The 22,116-nt window shown below is 44.5% G+C and overlaps 1 protein-coding gene and 1 pseudogene across 8 annotated transcripts in view; both read right to left on the reverse strand.

The window, feature by feature from the left end:
• Window positions 1-22,116, reverse strand: part of ASH1L (ASH1 like histone lysine methyltransferase) — a 194,086-nt gene that overhangs the window by 35,154 nt on the left and 136,816 nt on the right. For 5 of the 8 annotated variants that reach the window (XM_027048252.2, XM_027048257.2, XM_027048251.2 and 2 more), the window contains 2 exons: window positions 8,658-8,762; window positions 1,155-1,228 (listed from right to left, as the gene is read on the reverse strand). In XM_027048252.2, coding sequence (XP_026904053.1) covers window positions 1,155-1,228; window positions 8,658-8,762 — 179 coding nt within the window. The remainder of the gene's footprint in view (window positions 1-1,154; window positions 1,229-8,657; window positions 8,763-22,116) is intronic. The other 3 variants (XM_053208764.1, XM_027048255.2, XM_027048256.2) reach the window with 1 other exon arrangement.
• Window positions 10,448-21,667, reverse strand: LOC113596240 (complement component 1 Q subcomponent-binding protein, mitochondrial-like; annotated as a pseudogene).

Genomic DNA, 22,116 nt, shown 5'->3' on the forward strand with positions numbered 1-22,116 from the left:
CCCAGGCGCCCCAACATTTCACATTTTAATTAAGGCAATTAATTTAGTGAATAAAGGGGAGAGGGAAGGCAGGAAATAAAGCTTTCATACTGCAATGAAGAAAATAAACTTGAAAAAAGTTTACGTATTTATTTCGAGAGAGAGAGAGACAGAGTGCATCAGCAAGCACAAGGCAGGGAGGGAAGAGAGAGAGAGGAGAAAACCCCAAGCGGGCTCCGCACTGTCAACGCAGAGCCCGACGCGGGGCTCCACCCCACAAGCCATGAGATCTGGACCTGAGCGGAAACCAAGAGGCGGCCGCTTAACCGACTGAGCCCCCCAGATGCCCTAAGAGAGGGCGTGTTAACCTGTAAGAGAAGCCCCACCATCACTTTTCAGTGGGGATAGTCAGAGCATTGTCTCCTTCATGGTTATGAACTCTGACACAAATGTCTAACATATCGATCCTCCCAGACTGAAGAGAGGTCACCAGAGAAGAGAATGTAGAGAAGGTCCATTGCTTCTGGCTTTCCAAAATTAAACTTTGGTGGAATCTGGGCAAAGCTCAGGAGTCTATTCATCACATTTGCACGACTCTTTTCCACTGCTGCTTTCAACATGGGGCCGGGGGCTCCAGCTCACCACAAACATTCCTGGGGAAACTTTCCAGTTAGGGCAAAGGAGAGAAAAGAAAGCACCTTCCCACTTTTAGTTCCCCATTTAAAGATCTGTTAAAAGTACACGAGTGTTAAAACGTTTCCCTTGTTTCCTTTGGTAGAAGATCTCTTTTGTATGTGAAAAATAAATTCCAAACTGATGGGAAGGAGCCAACAAAAATAAAGCCTGAAATTTCTTAGTGCCGCTGGCAGTACATCTAAATTCTCCCGGGACCTGCATCAAACAGGATTCTTACAGAACCATCTCTGCTACCAGAATAAAAGTCCAGAATAATACAGAAGGTTGCCCAGGGAAGCAGGAACTCACTGCTATTCTGAAGTAGGAATACAGGCAAATAGGTCACATTAAATATGGATGCAGATTCGTTTTCCTTAGTCCGTAACCTTCACGGGGACACTTCTCCATACGTCCTAAGATGAGAGCGTGACAAGGAGGCAGAGACAGAGACTTGCAGGCCCCCCTCCCCAGAACAAAACCTGTAAGATAGGCTCCTGTACCTGATTATGTTTCCACTGCCAAAGGATGTCATAGGGAAGCTGGAAGTCAATTCTCTTTTGCCTTAGATACTTTCCTGAAACAAAAAAATACTATCAATTTCAGTATCTGTTCATACACAGGGTCAAACAGCCACAAGGTCTAATACACACGGACTAGGAAAATAAAGATTTAATTTCTAATTTTATAGATTTTTCCATCACAGATTTTGAATTTTAGCTACACTTTTCCAGCATGCTTCATGTGGTATCCGCTGAAGATCCATTTTAATAGTAGCCCATATGAAACAACATACCAAAAAAGACAGGTCATTATGAAGCAAACCGAAAACTGAGAACTGGTCGTTTATTAAAATCATTTCCTGGAGCATCTGGCGTCTGTTCTCCATTATTATAAATAACCAAGATGGTCCGTAAAAACGGGAAGTATAAGAATTTTCTAAAACAGGACTCCCTGAATTCAGATCACTCAAGAGTATTTACATTCCAATGTATGATCTGTTAACATTTTTCCGCTCTCTATCAGAACAGTCCTTCTGTTGAAAGTCGAAAGCCCCTTTCTGCTTCAAAGAGGCTGCTTCTACTTCCTGGCTCTCTTGACTCTTCTGTCCTCGAGGGGACTCATCTGCGCAGGAACTACAAGCACTGCTCCGTCACCTGGGTGTTTGTCCCATCACTGTCTCCGGACCAGCAGTCCGCGGACACTCTGCTGATCCCGAGGGACTCGAGGGGGAAAGACTGCCTTCACGCCACGAAGTACTCCGAGCCTACTGCCCTCCCAGTCCTACGGAGGCACGTGCCGGCTCGCCACGCGGCCATTCGCACTAACGGGGAAGGCGATGGTGGGTACAAGTGCTGGCATCTTAGCAGGAATTCAGGCAAGTGGCACAGAACTGGACTAGGAGAATGAGACGACCGGAAATGAGCCAGGCCGCAGCATAAAAACATTAAACACTGTGAGCGCTTTCGATGAAGTCATGAAAATTCTGCGAAACGTTGACCCGCGAGTCAGAAATCGTAATGTCCTGCACGGCACAACAGAAGTGCGCATCCTTGACGGCTGTGTCCAGGAAACACACGTGTGCAAACGCAATGGCGAGCGGGGCTAGCCTCTTCCGCGCGGCACCACCTGTCCTTGGACAGATGACTGACAAGCTGTGGCTGTTCGGACTCGGGAACTGAAAATGAGCGAAGTGAGCTGGTTACTTCAGAAACAGCTGAAAGGGTCTGTTTTCAGCGATAAAATTTGAGCGTGAACCTTGGTGTTTTGGAAAACTCGTGGCGACTATCATGCGAGTCTTCAGAACTGCAACAAAATTCTCCTCGTGAAGTAAGTGGCAAGATTAACAAATGCGAATGGTTTTGGATACACACAGGGAACGGAAGAACAATACAATTCGGTGAATCAGAACTGTTTTACTGGCCAATGCGTGAAGCAATAAAGTCACACACGGGTAACAAACCCATTTATTTTTATGAAAAAAAAAAACCAAAAAAAACAAAAAAACTTTTTTTTCAAGTTTACTTATTTATCCTGAGAACGGCAGAGGCAGCACAAATCGGGGAGGGGCAGAGAGAGAGAGGGAAGCGGAGAATCCCAAGCAGGCTCTGCGCAGCCAGCACAGGGCCCGACGTGGGGCTCCAACTCACGAAACTGCAAGATGGTGACCTGAGCCGAAACCAGAAACCAAGAGTCGGACGCTTAACCGACCGAGCCACCCAGGTAAAAAACGCATTTAAATACCAAGAGAGACCAATCACTTTAATGTACCAGAATACAAGAAGTTCATCAATATTCATACTCCACATTATAATTCACCTTTAAGGAACAATTACGTTTATATTTTTGCTACAGTGTCAAAGAAGAATTATCTGAAGTTATTAAAATATTCTTATCTGCATGAGAACAGATTTCTTCATGTATTTGAACCACAGTAACATCCTAATAGATTGAATGCAAAAAAGATTAGAAAATCCAGATGTCTTACATTAAATCAGACATCAAAGAGATTTGCAAAAATGTGAAATAAAGTAACTTTTCTCATTAAATTTTTCTTTGGGAAAGTTATTTCTCATAAAAATGTTACTTATGTCAACATGTAATGTGTAATGAGTTTATCGGACAGATCTGAGGATACAGCAGCACGGATTACAGGCATATCTTGGGAGATCAGATGTGTGGAGTTAATATAACAATAATTTTGGGGTTATAGCTGGAGTCCACTTGTTGATAGGGAAGTGAAGCTGAATACCTACCTACAAAGTCTGCAGTGAAAAGTGGAAACAACTTAAAGGTTTATCAAGAGGGGAAACTTTGGTACGTTAAAAAAATATATATTTTTAAACATTTATTTATTATTGAGAGACAGAGAGACACAGAGTGTGAGCAGGGGAGGGGCAGAGAGAGAGAGGGAGACACACACACACACAGAATCTGAAGCAGGCTCCAGGCTCGGAGCTGTCAGCACAGAGCTGGACACGGGGCTGTGTGACCACAACGGGTGCTTAATAATTGCTTCTTGAAATTACTTAACAACAGAACTTTTACTTTTGCCTAACATTTATTGAGTATCGACTGTGTACCAGGTCCCAGACCAGGATTCTACACAAACTACCTCACACCTTCACCCTACAGACAACTCCACAATGTCTCCATTTACTGATTAAAAAAACAACAACAAAAAAAACCAAACAAAAAAACCTGAGAATCAGAGAGACGAAGTCACTTTTCCAAGGTCACACAACTAACCCAGATTTTAGCTACGTACCAGATTTTTTCTTTTTCTTTTATTTAAGAAAAAAATTTTTTAACGTTCGTTTATTTTTGAGAGAGACAGAGACAGAGCATGAGCGTGGGAGGGGCAGGGAGAGGGAGAGGGAGAGGGAGAGGGAGAGGGAGAGGGAGAGGGAGAGGGAGAGGGAGAGGGAGAGGGAGAGGGAGAGGGAGAGGGAGAGGGAGAGGGAGAGGGAGACACAGAATCCGAAGCAGGCTCCAGGCTCCAAGTTGTCAGCACAGAGCCCGACGCGGGGCTCGAGCCCACAAACAGTGAGATCATGGCCTGAGCTGAAGTTGGATGCTTAACTGACTGAGCCACCCAGGCGCCCCTGTACTGTTTCTTAATAACAATACAAATATAATTTTTAAAAAGTCAAAGTTGGTCCCCAGAAATAGTACAAACCCCTTAATGTGAAGGATTAACTCCTTTCTTTGCCAGCAGTATCTGGTATGTTTTCTGAAGGGTGTGTACAAGAGTGAAGGAGAATCCAGTAAGTTATGCATTTTTTAAAAGAATACTTTTTCGCTAAGAAAGCATCCATATCCTCCACATCCACTTCATCCAACCTCAAAGACATAATTTTCCCACAGTCCAACATCTTGACTTTTGCTCGCGATGAATTTCCATAGATGTATTAAAAAAGAGGGGTGCCTGGGTGGCTCGTTGAGCGTCCGACTTCGGCTCAGGTCACAATCTCTTGGTTCGTGGGTTCGAGCCCTGTGTTGGACTTTGTGTTGTCAGTGCAAGGCCTGCTTTGGATCCTCTATCTTAGTCTCTGTGCTCCCAACCCCCCCCCCCCCGCCCCCTTCACATGCTCTCAAAAATAAATAAAAAACATTAAAGAGAGAGAGAGAGACGACAGGTCCCAAATGGAGTCACTTGGGTTAAGCCAAGTCACCACACCAGGGCTTGTTCTCTAACCTAACAGCTGTTTACATCTTCTCCAGAAATACGGTCTTAACGGGTCAGCACCAATGACAAAATCTGCTACACAGACGGTTTTCCAGATCCCCCTAAGGAACATGAGGTGAGCTGCCCTTTCCTTACCCCTCCCCCCTTCTGCCTTTCTGTGCAGCTCCTGGGAGCAACTGTCCACTTGCTGGGTGGGATGCGTTGTGGGACGAGGCCAGTGATCTCTAAGTTCGTTCGGATGAATCCCGGTGCCTTTCCTGGCCCGATCTGTGTCCCTCCCCTCAGTCCCCACCCTGAGAGCCGGAGGAAGAAATGATGGCACACTCTTCTGTCCTCCAACATCTCTGAAACCACAGCCGGGTGATTCACTTCTAAGAAGTGAGACCTACCTGAACGATTTCCTTAACCAAATTCTTCTAGAGATGATACCTCAGCGGAAGCTAGTCAGGAAAATCTCATTTAAAACAGTGATTCTGTAGCTAACCCGCATTTTAAAACTGGGGGAAAAAAATCCCTTTATAGCCATGTGAAAATGAGATGAAATCACATCTTTTGTGGATTTTTCTTATTGTGTGCTAAAGCCTTGAGATCTCAAGTACTGCCACTGATCGCTAGGGAAGGAGCAAAGAGATCCTTTTCTCTTTGAAAGAAAACGGAATTTGTGCAACAAAGTCATTTTAAAGAGGAGACTTGTTACAAAAGCTCTGAAGTCTGTGCTGACCTTGAAATCTAACGGGGGAAGTCACAATGATTTCCTTTCATAACATCAATCCTAACACGAAGAGGAATGGAGGACTCAGAACATCACTGCAAAGCCTAGTTGTTAATGAGGCAGCCGGCAGGCGAGGAGCTCAAAGGAGAGGGGGCTACTCAACAGACAGGAGAAAGAGAACTTCCTTTTCAAGAAGAGATCTTAAACTATGACGAAACCTTGGCATTTTTTAAATAAAATGGCGGGCTTCAGATAAAGCTGTTTGCTTATATATAACCTGAGTACTGAATTGTAACATCACTTTACAAACAGATAAGAATTATTCATTTCCTCTGTTATCCTGTGTATATGGCTCTGGTATTCTCTCCCAAGAAAACTGTAGCAGGGTCCCCTGGGTAGCTCAGTCGGTTGACTGTCTGACTCTTGATTTCAGTTCAGGTCACGATGCTGGGGTCGTGGCATCGAGCCCCACGTGGAGCTCTGTGCTGAGTGTGGAGCCTGCGTGGGATTTTCTCTCTCTCTCTGCCCTCCCCACTCGCATGCGCCCTCTCTGCTGTAGTGGGTCACTGAAAGGCATAGTATTATCAGTGGAGTGTGGGCCATTTAGGAGATTATAAATAATGATCAAAGGTATTTACAGGAAACTGTTTAAATTTCACTAAAGAAAACACTAGAATTCAAGTTTTTGGTTTTGTCAGCCTGAGGAAAAAGAAGTGAGACCCAGAAATATAGGGATGGTGTGACCCCCCCCCCCCCCCCCCCCCCCCCCGCGGAAAACTGCCAGCCCCAGAGGCAAGGATCTTCACCTGTGTTGCTTACGGGTGTATCCCAAGCAGGTAGGAAACTGCCTGATCAAACGACAGGCAGCGCTGAACAAGTATTTTTGGAACGGACGACGCAGAGGTGTCTTCTGAGGAACAAACCCCGAGGGACTGCACCAGCCATCAGGCGGCACCACCCGTCCCCACAGTGTGTATGGTTTTTTTTAGTAAGTTTTTATCTTAATAACCCGGTGCTCATCACAAGTGCTCCCTTAATCCCCATCGTCCCCACTGCTTCTTGAATTCTACTCTTCCTAAGCAGCTTCTTTTTTCTTTCTTCCTGCCTGGCATTCTAATTAATTTCCCCTGGTTTCATTGAGATAAAATCGACAGGCATCACTGTACGTGTCAAAGATGTACACCACAGTGGACTCGCTTCCATATACTGCGAAATGGTGACCATTAGAAGTTTAGTGTCCACGAGGCATTTCTTACAGATACGGTAAAGAGGAAGCAGAAAAAGACAACACTTCTTTTTTCCTTGTGAGGACAACTCTTAGGATTTACTCTCTTAACTTATAAGTCTTCCGATACAGCAAACAGTAGTGTTAACCACAGTCATCAGTCTGTGCAGTGTATCCTCGATACTTACTTATCTTGTAACTGGACTTTACACCTTTTGACCACCTTTCTCCTAATACCCTCCCCACCTCCCTTTGCTTCTGGTAACCACAAATCTGACCCACTTTCTTTTCTTTTTTTCTTGAACAGATTTTGCGTTGTTATTATTCTTTATTTTTAAGTAATCTCTAGACCCAACGTGGGGCTTGAATCTACAACCCAGAGATCAAGAGTTGCTTGCTCCCCTGACTGAGCCAGCCAGGTGCCTCTGATCTCCTTTTCTAGGAGTTTGTTTTGCTTTCGTAGATCCCAAAGAGCGCAGGTACAGGCGAGGTTATACCGTATTTGTCTTTCTCTGTCTGACTTATTTCATTTCGCATAATACCCTCAGGGTCCATCCGTGTTGTCACAAATGGCAGGATTTTCTTTTTCTCTTTTCTTTCCTTCCGTCCTTTCCTTCCTTCCTTTTGTTTTCTTTCCGTTTATTTTGAACACAGCTGGGTAATATTCTATTGTATGTATATGCTTCCTCTTCTTTATCCACTCATCCCTCAGACTCTTAGGTTGTTTCCGTGTCTTGGCTATTGTAGATAATGCTGCTATGAACATGGCGGGGAGGGCTCAGCAGATATGTTTTTGAGTTAGTGTTTTCATTTCCTTTGGATATATATCCATAAATGGAATTGCTGGATTATTTGATTGTTCTATTTTTAGTTTTTCAAGGATCCTCCATACTGTTTTCCATAATGGCTGTACCAGCACAATTTCTTAAACACAACCAGCTTCCTCTTGCTTTCACATTCTTATGTGTCATTTCTCCCACCTAAAATTGAATCCTTTCCACCAAACTAAGCCATTTGCCTCATTCTTTCTATTTCTATTTAAGTAATCTCTATACCCAACGTGAGGCTCGAACTCACAACCCTGAGATCAAGAGTTGCGTGCTCCACCAACTGAGTCGGCCAGGTGTCCGTTTGTCTCATTCTAACCCTTACTGAAAACTCTGTAATTCTGGGGTGCTGGGTGGCTCAGTCGGTTGAGTGTCCGACTCTTGATTTCAACTCAGGCCATGATCCCAGGGTCATGGGATCGAGCCCTGCATTGGGCTCCGTGCTGCGCTTAGGATTTTCTCTCTCTCTTTCTCTCTCTCTGCCCCTTTCCCCTGATCTAATTAAAAAAAAAAAAAAAGTCTGTAATTTTAACATAGTTATCATAAACAATCATATTCAACCCTGATTACCAGAGCTGTTCTCTTGTATATGGTTGTTAATGTAATTAAGTTTATCAATCTTTTCCAGTGGTGTTTATACATTTTGTGGTCTTCTGTGTCCATGTCATAAAGATATTCTATTTATCATGTATCTGATAATTCATATCCAGATATATACAGAACTCCTAAAGCTCAAAAACAAGGAACAAATGACTCAACTCAAAAGTGGACAAGGACTTGAATACACATTTCACTAAAGAAGACATACAAATGGCCAAAACCGACACGAAGAGACGCTCAACATCACTAGAGGGGAAATGCAGATCAAAACCATATGAGATTACCACTTCACACTCATTAGGATGGTTATTATGAAAAATAACGGAAAATGACAAGTGTTATTGAGGATGTGGGGAAACTGAACTCTCAAGAATTGCTGGTGGGGATATAAAAATGGTGCAGCCACTGTGGAAAATAGTACGGCAGTTCCCAAAACATTAAATACAGACTTACCAAAGGATCCAGCAAGTCCACTTCTGGGTATATATACAAAAGAATTGAAAGCAGGGTCCTCAACAGAGAATTGTAAACCAATGTTCACAGCAGCATTATTCACAACTGCAAAAAGGTGGAAACAACAGAGATGTCCGTCGGCGGATGAATGCGTAAACAGGGCATGGAGTGTGTGCACACACACAGAGGAGTGTTATTCAGCCTTAAAAAGGAAGGAAAAGTCTCCTACACGCCAGAACACGGAAGAACCTTGCGGCCGTCACGCTACGTGAACTATGGTAGGCACAAAAGGACAAACAGTGGAAGGCCCCACCGTACGAGGATCCTAAAACAGTCAAATTCATAGCAATAAGAAGAACCGCGGTGGTTGCCAGGAGCTGAGGGAACGGGCAATAATTATTTAATTGGCACAGAGTTTCCATTTGGGATGATGAAAAAGTTCTGGAGAGCGTTGGGGTGATGGCCGTGCGGCAGTATGAATGTACTTTACGTCACTGAACCTTACAATGAAAAGTGGAAATGCAAAATGCAAATCCTAAGTTACATATAATTTACTACAAGAAAGATAATGTATCAAAAACCACTGTATGCTTTAAATGGGTGAATTGGAGGATATATGCATTATGCCTCAACAAGTTGTTAAAAATACAGCAGTGTCAATTTTTTTGCCTCATTTGTTATTTATTAAAAAGTTACACAGAAGACTCAAAGGAGAAGGAAAGCCCGTAAGTTTACTTACTGTTCTTTCTGCCCTCCTGAGGTTCCAAGGTCCCTTCTTTATTTCTTTTCTTTTTTTTTTTTTTTTTTAAAAATGTCTATTTACTTTGAGAGAGGGAGAGCACAAGCAGGTGAGGGGCAGAGAGAAAGGGAGAGAGAGAATCCCAAGTAGGCTCTGACCATCAGCGCGGAGCCCGACACAGGGCTCGAACCCATGAACCGTGACATCATGACCTGAGCCGAAATCAAGAGCTGGATGCCTAACCAACTGAGCCCCTCCGGGTGCCCCTGTTTCTTTTCTGTTTAGAGAACTTCCTTTCTTTACACACAGGGCAAGTTGACTGGCAACACACTCTTTTAGTCTAGGAGTGCTTTGACTCCCACTTAATTCCCGCAGGGTTACTTTTGCTGGGTGTGGCATCTGGGCAGATGGTCTCTCTTTCATCGCTTGCACTGTAGCGCCACCTGCACGGATTCGCACGAGCAACCACTGCCGTCCGAGCTGTCTCACCTCCGTAGGTCGGTGGGGACCCGTTTCTCTCTCGCGGATGTAAAGCTGCTCTGTGTTCAGTGAGTGGGCTGAAATGGGACGACCCTGTCTCAGCAGGGATCTCCCGAACGGCGTCCTGTTGGGTGTGACCCTCTTCCTCAACCAGTCGTTTTGTGTCTTCCGCCAAATCTGGGAAACCTTTAGCCACTGTTCATACAAGCGTTTTTTTCTTCTCCGCCTGTCTTCTCTCCATCCAGCACACTGAGAATACCAATTTCGCTTTTGTCATGATCCCGTAGCCTCTGTGGCTTTTTTTTTTTTTTTTTTTAGTGTCTACTTTCTCCTTTGTTCAGGTCAGACATCTTCCATCGCCTGGTCCACGATTCTTAGGTCTTCCTCACCTTGCTGCCGAGCACACCCCTGAGCTTTTGTTCCAGTTACTGCGTCTTTCAATTCTAAAATTCCTATTTGGTTTTTCTTTATGTCTTCGATTTCGTTGCTGAGGCTTCAACTTCTTTTCATGTTTCAAGCATATTCATAATTGCTTGTTGAACTGTCTTTTTTTTTTTTTTTTTTTTTAATCTAACTGCTTTAAAATTTTTGTCAGGTAATTCTAACATATTGGTGTTGGCATATATTGACCGCCTTGAAAAAACTTTTTTGATGTTTATTTTCGAGACAGAGAGAGTGAGGGAGGAAGAAAGAGAGAGAGGGAGAGTGTGTGTGCGAGTCGGGGAGGGACAGAGAGAGGGAGACACAGAATCCAAAGCAGGCTCCAGGCTCGGAGCTGTCAGCACAGAGCTCAAGGTGGGGCTTGAACCCATGAGCTGTGATATCATGACCTGAGCCGAAGTCGGATGCTTAGCTGACTGAGCAACCCAGCTGCCCCTTGACTGTTTTTTAAAATTCAGTCAAAGGGGGTGGCTCAGTCAGTTAAGAGTCCAGCTCTTGATATCGGCTCAAGTAATGATCTCATGGTTTGTGAGACTGAGCCCTGTGTTGGGCTCTGTACTGGCAGCGTGGAGCCTGCTTGGGATTCTCTCCCCCCCCCCCCCCCACTTATTCTCTCTCAAAATAAATACATAAACATTCTAAAAAGTTAAAAAAAATTTCAGTTTAACATCTCCCTGGTTCTCAGTATGACATATGATCTTTTCCCTCTTGGCTTATTTTTTAAATTTTTTTCTTTTTAAAGCTTATTTATTAAACCTCAGATAGAGAGAATTCCAAGCAGGTACTGTGCAGAGCCCTGATGTGGGGCTCGATCCCACAACCATGAGATCACACCCTGAGCCTAAATCAAGAGTTGGACACTTAACCGAATGAGCCACCCAGGGGTCCCTGACATAGGAATTTCAGTTTAAACCTAGATATTTTCTGTATTAAGTTACCAGGTTCTGGATTTTACAAAAACCTTCTATTTTGGCTGGCTTTTTCCACAACTGCTCCTGGAACCTGAGTGTTGCTCCTGGTCACTGCTAGGGGATGGTGGGAGTTCTAGCTTCCCACGCAGCATCCCCCAACACCATGGTGGGAGTGGCCATGTCACTACTAGTGATGGTAAAAGTCCTGACTCGTATTACCCTTCCTCTGACATTGCACAGGTCACGGGCCAGGGAGGGATGCCTTCGTACTCCCAGATGGGCATGGAAGTTGAGGCTCCCCACTTGGCACCTGCTGGTGAGAGTGTGGGCAGCGGAACGGTTTTTTTTCTGTGCCATTTGACTAGAGTTTGGAGGATACTGCCTAAAAGTTTTCTGTCTTGCTAGGTTGCCCCTTTCCCTTTCTTTGGGCTACGGAAAGCAGGCGTCTTTTTGCTTGCTTTGTTTCTGCCCAATGGCATTTCCAGGTCGCTAGCTTTCTCAGCTTCAAGTTTGGGATACAGGAGGTAGAAAGAAGACTCAGGGAACTCATCACCATGAACTTCCTCAGTCCTAAGGTCCCTAGTTGGTCTGCCTTCTTCTCTCCACCTCTTTCTGGAGGACATAAGCCAATTGTACTGTTCGTCATTACATTATACAAAAATCGAGGAGCAACAGAGTTTACAGAAAGAAAGAGATTAACAGTAAAAAAGAGGGCAATGCAACTACTTTGTATCTGCTTTATTTTCCACGGTGCTCAGATGAAAACCATCTCAAAGTGTGTGTGTGTCTGGTTTAAGAGTAGGCTTGTTCCCTGGCCAGAGGCTGCCATAAACTTGAGATGTTCAACGTCTTGTCTTGTTTGCTCTACTGGCTCTTGACAAAACCTTTCAGATCTTTGAGGAAAGTAACGTATTCCTGGTGCTCGAGGGCTGTGCTCACCTGCAAAGGTGTTGTCCAACTGCCCTCCCCCCAAACCCTGGTTGGCCAGAAGATCCAGCTGGTGTCATAACAGTCCAGGCCAGGGAGTCGGTGGTGAGCATGTAACTTGTGTCCTTTCACTCAGACTAGACAACGGACTGATGTTGTCCACTCACCTCTCTGACGGCCAAATGTCACTGCCGTCCTCCTCTTCTTGCCCGCCTCATCTTCTGGGTAGGGACAGTCCAGTACCAGGCCCTTCTTGCCACCATTCTTACCTTCCACCACAAAACTGGGAATGGACATCAGTTCAGGCTCCTGTTCTTCCACCTTCTGCCCTTGGGAGGGCTCTTCCCCCATCAAACGTTGCTGGGATGCTGTTGTTCATGTTGAAAGTCACAGTCATCTTTTCTCCGGAAACTTTCCACACTAATTTGGTTCCTATCCCATCCACTTCCAGCTCCCAGGCCCCAGACATCTTGGGGAGGGACCTATGCCTCTAGATCTTCTTTTCCTCCTTATTCACATCATTCAGGAACTCAAGCAAGCTTTGCGTCCGTGGGTGTTCAGTGGTGCCACAGCCGGAAGGCCTGCGGGGGAGCAGGAGGTCCACGTGCGCTCGGACCAGCGCCAAGGGCCCGGGTGCAGGAGTGGCAGGGCGGGTGCAGAGCCTGGCAACTGTGGAGCCCAGCGTGGGGCACGGGGCACAGCTGAGGCCCAGGGAGGCAGCACCCCGGCAGTGGACTTTCTCCCCCTTCTAGCTGCTGGCCAACAGTCCACCATATGAACACACAGTTTGTTAATCCGCCCTGTTGCTGGGGTCCTGGGCTGTCTCCGGCTCACGGCACCATGGATGAAGCTACTATGCACACTCTTACACACGTACGTATCGCGTATGTACGTTTAAGTCTAGTTTTACAAAAGCTGCCATATTTTAAAAATAAGTTGTACCATTTTACTCTGCCACAGTTGTTTATAAACAACCTGGTTGTGCCAACACATTGTGGTTTTAATTTGCATTTCTTTGATGAGTTATGGTGCTGAGTATTTTTCATGTGTTTATTGGCTTGTGTATGTTTCCTCTGGTAAAGTTCAAATCCTCACTTTAAAATTGGGTTGTCTTCTTTTTTTTTTTTTTTAAATAAATACATTTGTAGGAGTTACGTATTCAGGACACATACAATTTGTGAGTATGTTCTCCCAGTTTGTGCCGTGTCTGTTTCTTTGTGAGACGGTGTCTTGTGACGGATATGCTCCCATCTGGTCAGCGTGTCAGCTACCGGCGCTTTGTTCAGTGCTTACTGCTTACTCGGCTCCATCCGAGCAACGTTTGGTTACCTGCAGGTCACGAAGGTATGTTCCTACACTTTCTTCTAGAAGTTTTACACCTCCTGTTATGGTTAAGCTTTTATGTTTAAGTCTGTGATGTGTGCCGAATCCAGTCCATAGGAGCTGTGAGGTTGATGTCAAAGTTTAATTTTCTTCACGTGAACATTTCCCTGTTCCGGCACCATTCGTTGCAGGGCATTGTTGCCCACTGGATTGCTTTGATGCCTGTGTCCAAATTAAATGACCACAAAGGTGTGGGTCTATTTCTGGGCTATCTACTCTGTTCCAGAGATCTATTTTGATGTCAGTTTATTTTATATTTTATTTATTTTTTAAAAAGTTTACTAATACTTTTAAGTCGGCTCTACCCCCAACATAGGGCTCGAACTCACCACCTCAAGATCAAGAGTCGCATGCTCACCAACTGAGCCAGGCAGGTGTGCCTCTAATGCCAATTTTAAGTCTAAACTGTTTTATGGCAACTCATGCTTTTTAAAACTTTATTTATTTTGAGAGCAAGAGAGAACGAGAAAGAGAGAGAGGTCGGTCATGTACGCTTGCAAGCAGGGGAGGGGCAGAGACAAAGAGGGAGAGAGAATTTCAAGCAGGTTCTGTGTTGCAAAAGGGAGCCCCACTTGGGGCTCAATCTCACAAACCGTGAGATTGTTTACTGGAGGTGAAATCAAGAGATGACGCTTAACAGGGGTGCCTGGGTGGCTTAGTCGGTTGAGCGTCTGACTTCGGCTCAGCTCATGATCTCGCAGTTGATGAAGTTTGAGCCCTGCATCAGACTTGCTGCGTTCAGTGCAGAGCCTGCTTCGGATCTTCTGTAACCACCCCCCCCCCCCCCCCCCGCCCCGCTTACTCTCTCTCTCTCTCTCTCACAAATATAAACAAATGTTAACAACAACAAAAAGATCACTTTGCAATCTCCACATAATGTTTAGACAATCAGCTTATCGGGGGGCCTGGGTGGTTCGGTTGGTTAAGCATGTTGACTCTTGATTTCAGATCTCATGGTTTGTGAGTTCGGGCCCCACACTGGGCTCTGTGTTGACAGTGAGCACACTGCGTGGGATTCTCTCTCTCTCTCTGTCCCTGCCCTGCTTGCACACTCTCTCTAAATAAACACTGAAGAAAATCGGCTTATCAATTTTTACAGAAAAGCCTACTGATAGTATAATCTACGTTGCACTGAAGTAATAACAATGGAGGCTCCCCATCTCTAATTGTGGCATTTTCTCCATTTACTTAGGTCTTCTTTAATTTCTCCAATAAATGTTTTAATTTTCAGTATAAAGCTCTTGCCTATTAGATAAATTTATTTCTAATTATTGTGTTAAATTTTTATTTAATTTTTTTTTTAGCAATTCGTGCACCCAACATGGGGCTTGAACTCATGACCCAGAGGTCAAGAGTTGCAGCTGAGCCAGCTGGGTGCCCCTCTGATTACTTTGGTTTCATTACACTACTACACATGGTTTAAAAAACATTTTTTTTTTTTAACGTGTATTTTTTGAGAGACAGAGACAGAGCAGGGGGAAAGAACCGAGGAGGGATAGAGAGAGAGGGAGACACAGAATCTGAAACAGGCTCCAGGCTCTGAGCTGTCAGCACAGAGCCCGACATGGGGCTCGAACTCACGAACCGTGAGATCATGACCGGCGCTGAAGTCGGACTCTTGGCCGACTGGCCCACCCAGGCGCCCCTACACATGCTTTTTAAAAAAAAATACTTTGTTTTTTAGAGTAGTTTTAGGTTCAAAGCAGTACTGAGCAGAAGGTACAGAGATGTCCAATGCACACGCTGGCCCTAAGTGTCACCAACACTCTTCACTAGAACCGTGCACTGCTTAACAGCTGATGGGCCGGTACAGACACATCATCATCACTGTACCTTCTATGGCTTTGGAAAACTGTGTAATGACAGCTATCCACCATTACTGAATCATGCAGAATGGCTCCACTGACCTAAAAATCTCTGTGCTCTGCTGATTCATCCCTCCTGCCCAACCCGATACCATTAATGCCTCCACAGCGTTGCCTTTTCCACAGTGTCATATACTTGGAATCCTACAGAATGTTAGTTAGCCTTTTCAGATTGGCTTGTTTCACTTGTCATAATGATTCTAAGGTTCCTCAAGGTCTTTTCAAGGCTTGATAGCTCGTTTCCTTTCAGTGCTGATAACATTCTACTGTCTGGCTGTACCAGTTTATCCATTCACCTGCTGAAGGACATCTCAGTTGCTTCCAAGGTTGGGCAGTTATGAACAAGATGGTTATAAAACATCTGTGTGCAGGTTACCGTGTAGACATGAATGTTCAATTCCTTTGGGTAAATATAACAAAGTGGAAATGTCAGATGGTATGGTGAGAGCCTGTTTAGTTTTATAGGAATACAACTGATTTTTATATAACGACTTTGTTTTCAGTAACCTTGCTCAACAGTTGCAGTAGCTTTCTTGTGCATCTCTTTGGACTTTACGATTATGTGGTCTGTAAGCAGGAATAGTTTTACTTCTTCCTTCCCGGTCTTCATGACTTCTGTCATCTTCCCGCCTTACTGCACGGGGTAGAACATCCAGAAGAATGTGCAATAGTGTAGTGAGGGTGGACATTTTTACCTTCTTTCCAGTTTTAGGAGGAAACACTGAATATTTCACCATTAAGCGATGGGGTGGCTCAGTCAGTTAAGCGTCTGACTTTGGCTCAGGTCATGATCTCATGGTTCATGGGTTTGAGCCCCACGTTGAGCTCTGTGCTGACAGCTCAGAGCCTGGAGCTTGCTTCGGATTCTGTGTCACCCTCTCTGTCTGTCCCTCCCCCTCTCATGCTTAATGTGTCAAAAATAAATAAACATGAAAATAAATAAGTTTTTTTAAATGTTTAAGGAAATCAGGATTGTTTCTCTCATGACACAAGTACATTTCAAATAAAATTTTACTTTTCACGACAAATACTTATTTATCAAAATGTGTATTATACCCTTAAATTTATATTCACTGCGTTAAATACAAAGTAAGCATCACTCTGTCCTCACAACTCAGGTTGAAGGTAGTCGCTACATACATGAAGATGGTAAAATGAAGAGCACGTGACTTGTTCAAGATCATCTGGCCACGAGAGTGCTGGACTGTGAGGGGTGTCCAGGCCCCCGAGACCACCTTCGGGTCTGCTGACTCACAGGACCAGCGCGTGGTCACGTTCCTGCTATACTTCATTACAGCAAAGGATACAAAGCAAAATCAGTAAAGGGAGAAAATGCACCGGCAAAACGGGGGAGAAACAGGGCCCAAGTTTACCCAAGTTCTCCCCCCAGTGGGGTCACACAGGACATAATCTTTGCCAATATATGGGAAGAACACAACGTGTGAAATGTTTATCAAGGATGCTCATTACAAACTCAGTGCTCAAGGTTTTGATTGGTGGCTGATCATACAGCCACTCTCTGTCTAGAATGTACCAGATTCCAGACTCTTCAAATGAAAGCAGGTGTTCAGCAGAAACCATACAGTGAATACACAGCAGGCACACGAAGACATTCGCATGCAGGAAAGTTTTGTATTGACAGGAAAATGTTAGATATTCAAGGTCCCAGATGCCAGCCAATGCCCAACCTTGCAAGCAGGCCTTTCTCAGAATACAAGTCTCAGGTCTGCTATTTTATTTTTTTTAGTTAAAAAAAAATGTTTATGTATTTTTGAGAGAGAGAGAGAGCGAGCAAGTGCCGGGGAGGGTCAGTGAGAGGGACACACAGAATCCGGAGCAGGCTCCAGCTCTGAGCTGTCAGCACAGAACCCGATGCGGGGCTCGAACTCATTGAGTGTGAGATTGTGACCTGAGCTGAAGTCGGACGCTTAACCGACTGAGCCACCCAGGTGTCCCTGTTTTTTTTTTTTTTTTTTAAAGTTTATATATTTTGAGAGAGAGCTTGTGTGCATAAGCAGCGGAGGGGCAGAGAGAGGGGGAAAAGAGAGAGGGGAAGAGCGTGGGAGGGAGAGGAGAGACAGAGGGGGACACAGAATCCGAAGCAGGCTCTGCACTGTCAGTGCAGAGCCCAGCGTGGGCTTGAACCCATGAACTGTGAGATCGTGACCCGAGCCAAAGCGAAGAGTCGGACGTCTAACCGACTGAGCCACCTGGGTGCCCCAAGGTCTGCTACTTAAGTCCATTTTGCACAGAAGGCCTATATTCTGTCCACTATCCCAAGACCTGGCGGAAGTCTGAACGGCTGGCAGTGACAAGCAACAGGAGCGCCAGGAGGAATTCTGAAGTGTTTCCTGAGCTCAGCAAGAGGAAGTGTGGTAACACACCGAACAAGGACCCAGAGGAATAGCTGTGTAGTAAGGGGCAGATTCTTGCCGAGGGAATTTTTCTGTACAAACCAATGTCAATTCAGAAAGCATCTCTTATTAAGTGATTACTATGTGTTAGGTACTCTCCTTAGTATCTTACATAATTTTATTTAATATTCATATTAACTTCTATTTTACAATATAGAATCTGAAGCCTTGGGACGCGTCAGCTTGCCCAAGGTCAGACAGACAGTAATTGGTGGAGGCGGACTCTGAATTGTGGCCTGATTCCAGAAGCCAAATGTGAAACACCACATGTCTTCACATTTTTTGCTCCCACACGCCCCACAAGAATTTTGAAAAACTATGAATCCCAGATTTTTTTTTCAGATTTCATTTTTAAGTAATTGAGCCCTTGATACGGGGCTTGAACTCATGACCCCCTGAGATCAAGAGTCACAGCTCCACCGCCTGAGCCAGCTGGCACCCCTCCCCTAACACGTTAAAAAAAAGTTTTAGTTTTTATTTATTTATTTAAAGAGAGAGAGACAAGAGAGTGCACGCACACACAAGCGGCGGAGGGGCAGAGGGAAGAGAAAGAGAGAGAATCCCAAGCAGGCTCCAAACTGTCAGCACGGAGCCCCATGTGGGGCTCGAACTCATGAACCATGAGATCACGACCTGAGCTGAAATCAAGAGTCAGACGCTTAACCAACTGAACCACCCAGGTGCCCCTATAGCATGTAACTCTTGATCTCAGGGTGTTAAGTTCAAGCTCCACGTTGGACACAGAGCTTACGAAAAAAATTATAAACAGTGGGGCGCCTGGGTGGCTCAGCCGATTAAGCATCCGACTTCGGCTCAGGTCATGATCTCATGGTCTGTGGGTCAGAGGCCCGAGTCAGGCTCTGCACTGACAGCTCCCTCTCTCTCTCTGCCCCTTCTCTGCTTGTGCTCTGTCCAACCCCCCCTCAAAAAAAAAAAAGAAAAAAAATATATATATAAAATTTTTTTAATATATATATATCATATATATATATATGATAAGATTAAAAAAACCTATTAAAATGAGAATGATGGGGACTGAATTTAAAAAATCAAGATTTTGGGACAACAGGCTGGGTCAGTGGAGCATGCAACGCCTGATCTCAGGGGTTGTGAGTTTGAGCCCCACGTTGGCATGTGGAGATCAATTAAAAAAATAAAAATAAAAAACCCTCTTATTGGTCGTTTCCTTGGAGAACTCTGATGCAACCAACACCATTTCAGAACCCTTCAGTCATCTCAAAACGATACTCTGTACCCATGAGCAGTCCCTCCCTACGCCTCCACCCTGGACCCTAGGGAACAGTCATCTACCCCGTGTTTCTAGGTGTCTGCCTATTCCGAGCATTTCCTATAAACGGTCATAAAGCACACGACCCTCGCGACTGCCTTCTTTCCTACAGCATGGCGTTCGTGCGGCTCCCCGGTCTCGTCACCGCCAAGTAACTCCCGCGGGATGGGCAGGCCACGTCTTGTGAATCCACTTACCCACTGACGGGAAACGTGGGTTGCGGCTGCCTTTCGGCTGTCAGGAATACTGCCGCCGGGAACGCTTGTGTCTTCGTCTTGCGTGGACGTTTCTTCCCTTTCTCTTGCGTCTATACGTAGCCGCAGAATTGCTGGTCACGTGGTAACTCCACGGTTAACTTTTTGAGGAGCTGCCAAAATGTCTTCCCAAGAGGGCAGTACCAACAATTCCGAGCAACACTGCATGAGGGTTCCAGTTTCTTTGCAAACACTCCGATCCTTTAATTAAAGCCCTCCTACTGGTGAGAGGTGCTTTCTTCTTACGGTTTTCATTTCCGTTTCCCTAATGACTAATGATATTGGGAGCATCTTTTCATGTGCTTATTGGCCATGAGCACATCCCTTCTGGAGAAGTATCTACTCAAATAATTTACGCATTTAAAAAGCTGTGTTGTTTGTTTCTTTAGTATTGAGTCGCAACAGTTCCCTGCACGTATGGGATTTTGGATACAAGTCTCTTAATTGATAAGATTTCCAAAGATTTCTTCTGTCCTGTGCATTGTTTTTTCAGTTTCTTGATCGTGGTTTTCGAAGTTTTAAATATTGACTAAGTTCAATTTGTCTGTTTGTTGTCATCGCCTAGGATTTTGGTGTTATAGCTAAGCAATTATTGCCTAATCCAAGGTCACGAAGATTTAAGGCCTATGTTTTCTTCAAGAGTTTTATGGTTTTAGCAGTTATATTGTAGTTGATGATCCATTTTGGATTAACTTTTTAAATGGTATGAGGCGAGCATCCAACTATCCAGTTACCATAGAACCATCTATTGAAAACATCATGCCTGGGGTGCCCAGGTGTCTTAGTTAAGTGTCTAACTCTTGACTTCAGCTCAGGTCCAGATGTCACGGTTGTGAGATTGAGGCCTGTATGCTCTGTGCTGGGCGTGGAGCCTGCTTGGGATTCTCTTTCTCCCTCTGTCCCTCCTCGGCTTGTGTGCATGTGCTCTTTATCAAAGGAAGGAAGGAAGTAAAAAGGGGAAAAGAGAAAGAAGGAAGGAAGGAAGGAAGGAAGGAAGGAAGGAAGGAAGGAAGGAAGGAAAGAGAGAGAGAGAGAGAAAGAAAGAGAAAGAAAGAAAGAAGGAAGGAAGGAAGGAAAGAAGGAAAGAAAGAAAGAAAGAAAGAAAGAAAGAAAGAAAGAAAGAAAGAAAGAAAGAAAGATCGATCGTGCTTTCCCCATTGAACTGTCATGGCATTCTTGTAAGAAATCAATCAACTACAGGGGCGCCTGGGTGGTCAGTTGGTTAAGCGTCTGACTTCAGCTCAGGTCATGATCTCAAGGTTCGTGAGTTCGAGCCCCTTGTTGAGCTCTGTGCTGACAGCTCAGAGCCTGGAGCCTGCTTTGGATTCTGGGTCTCCCTCTCTCTCTGCCCCTCCGCCACTTGTGCTCTGTCTCTTTCTCAAAAATAAATAAATGTTAAAAAAAAATAGAAAAAAAACCCCCAACTGAATATAAATTTAAGGGTATAATATACATTTTGGTAAATATTTATCATGAAAAGTAAAATTTTATTTGAAATGTACTTCTGTAATGAGATAAACAATCCTGATTTCCTTAAACATTTAAAAAATGTATTTATTTATTTTAATGTTTATTTATTTTTGAGACAGAGAGTGTGAGCAGGGGAGGGACAGATACAGAGGGTGACACAGAATCCGAAGCAAGCTCCAGGCTCTGAGCTGTCAGCACAGAGCTCAACGCAGGGCTCGAACCCACAAACTGTGAGATCATGACCTGAGCCACAGTCAGATGCTTACTCGACTGAGCCACCCAGGCACCCCATCCTTAAACATTTGAAAATGAACATTATTTTCCATTTATTCATTCTGACTCTATCAGTGGTAAGATGCACTATTATTTTATCATATAACTACTTTATTCATATAATACAGCAAAGGCAGAGATGAACCCAGGTGTGGTGAATGAACTCAAAGTCCTGCTCTTTGTTTACATGACACTGGAAATGACCCGTTCAGAACAAGTGACTGACCCACCACCCTATCCTAACCATACAAATACTATATGAATGACAAAATGGCAGTGTCGGGGAAAAAAAATCTGTCATCCAACAGCCTGATTTCAAACTCTGTTTCACAGGAAAAAAGACCTACTCCACTTGGGAAGGTTCCTCCATTATTTACTCACTTTGCAGACCACTGGGTACAAATTAGTCTCAGACACTGAAGTAGGGACGCGGAGACAAAACCTTTATTTCAAGAAAAGGACTTCCATTCTGGATCTCTTAACCACGCTATGTGCCAGAAATGTGAGAGAAATATTGGCCTATTATTCTTCCCATTTTCCTTGGAGTGGACCAACATACCTTCATCCCCTTGAATCGTTAGAGCTTCATTCTAAGATTTAAGCTAGATCCCAGCCAGGACAAAACCAGGAAGACTAAAATGGTCATGTTTTCCTTCATTTATTTTTTTTTAGGGGAGTTGGGGGACAGAGAGAATTCCAAGCAGGTTCCACACTCTGTGCAGAGCTCGATGCTGGTCTCGATCCCACGACCCTGGGATCATGACCCGAGCCAAAGGGTCAGATGCTCAATGGTCTGAGCCACCCAGGTGCCCAGAGTCATGTTTTCCTTTAATGGGACTTTTAAATTACTTCTTCCTTTCTAAGCCTATTGATCATTACCAGATTCTAGGAAACAGCTAAATCTGCTGAGAATCTGTTCCCACTGCGATGCCATAAGTAGTAAAAACAAAATGCTCTTTCAGAAGGACTTTGGCATGAATCCCAGAGAATGTGGAACTTCCCACCTTCATTAAG

Source organism: Acinonyx jubatus, chromosome E4 (assembly GCF_027475565.1).
Source record: "Acinonyx jubatus isolate Ajub_Pintada_27869175 chromosome E4, VMU_Ajub_asm_v1.0, whole genome shotgun sequence".
Classification (NCBI taxonomy): Eukaryota; Metazoa; Chordata; class Mammalia; order Carnivora; family Felidae; genus Acinonyx; species Acinonyx jubatus.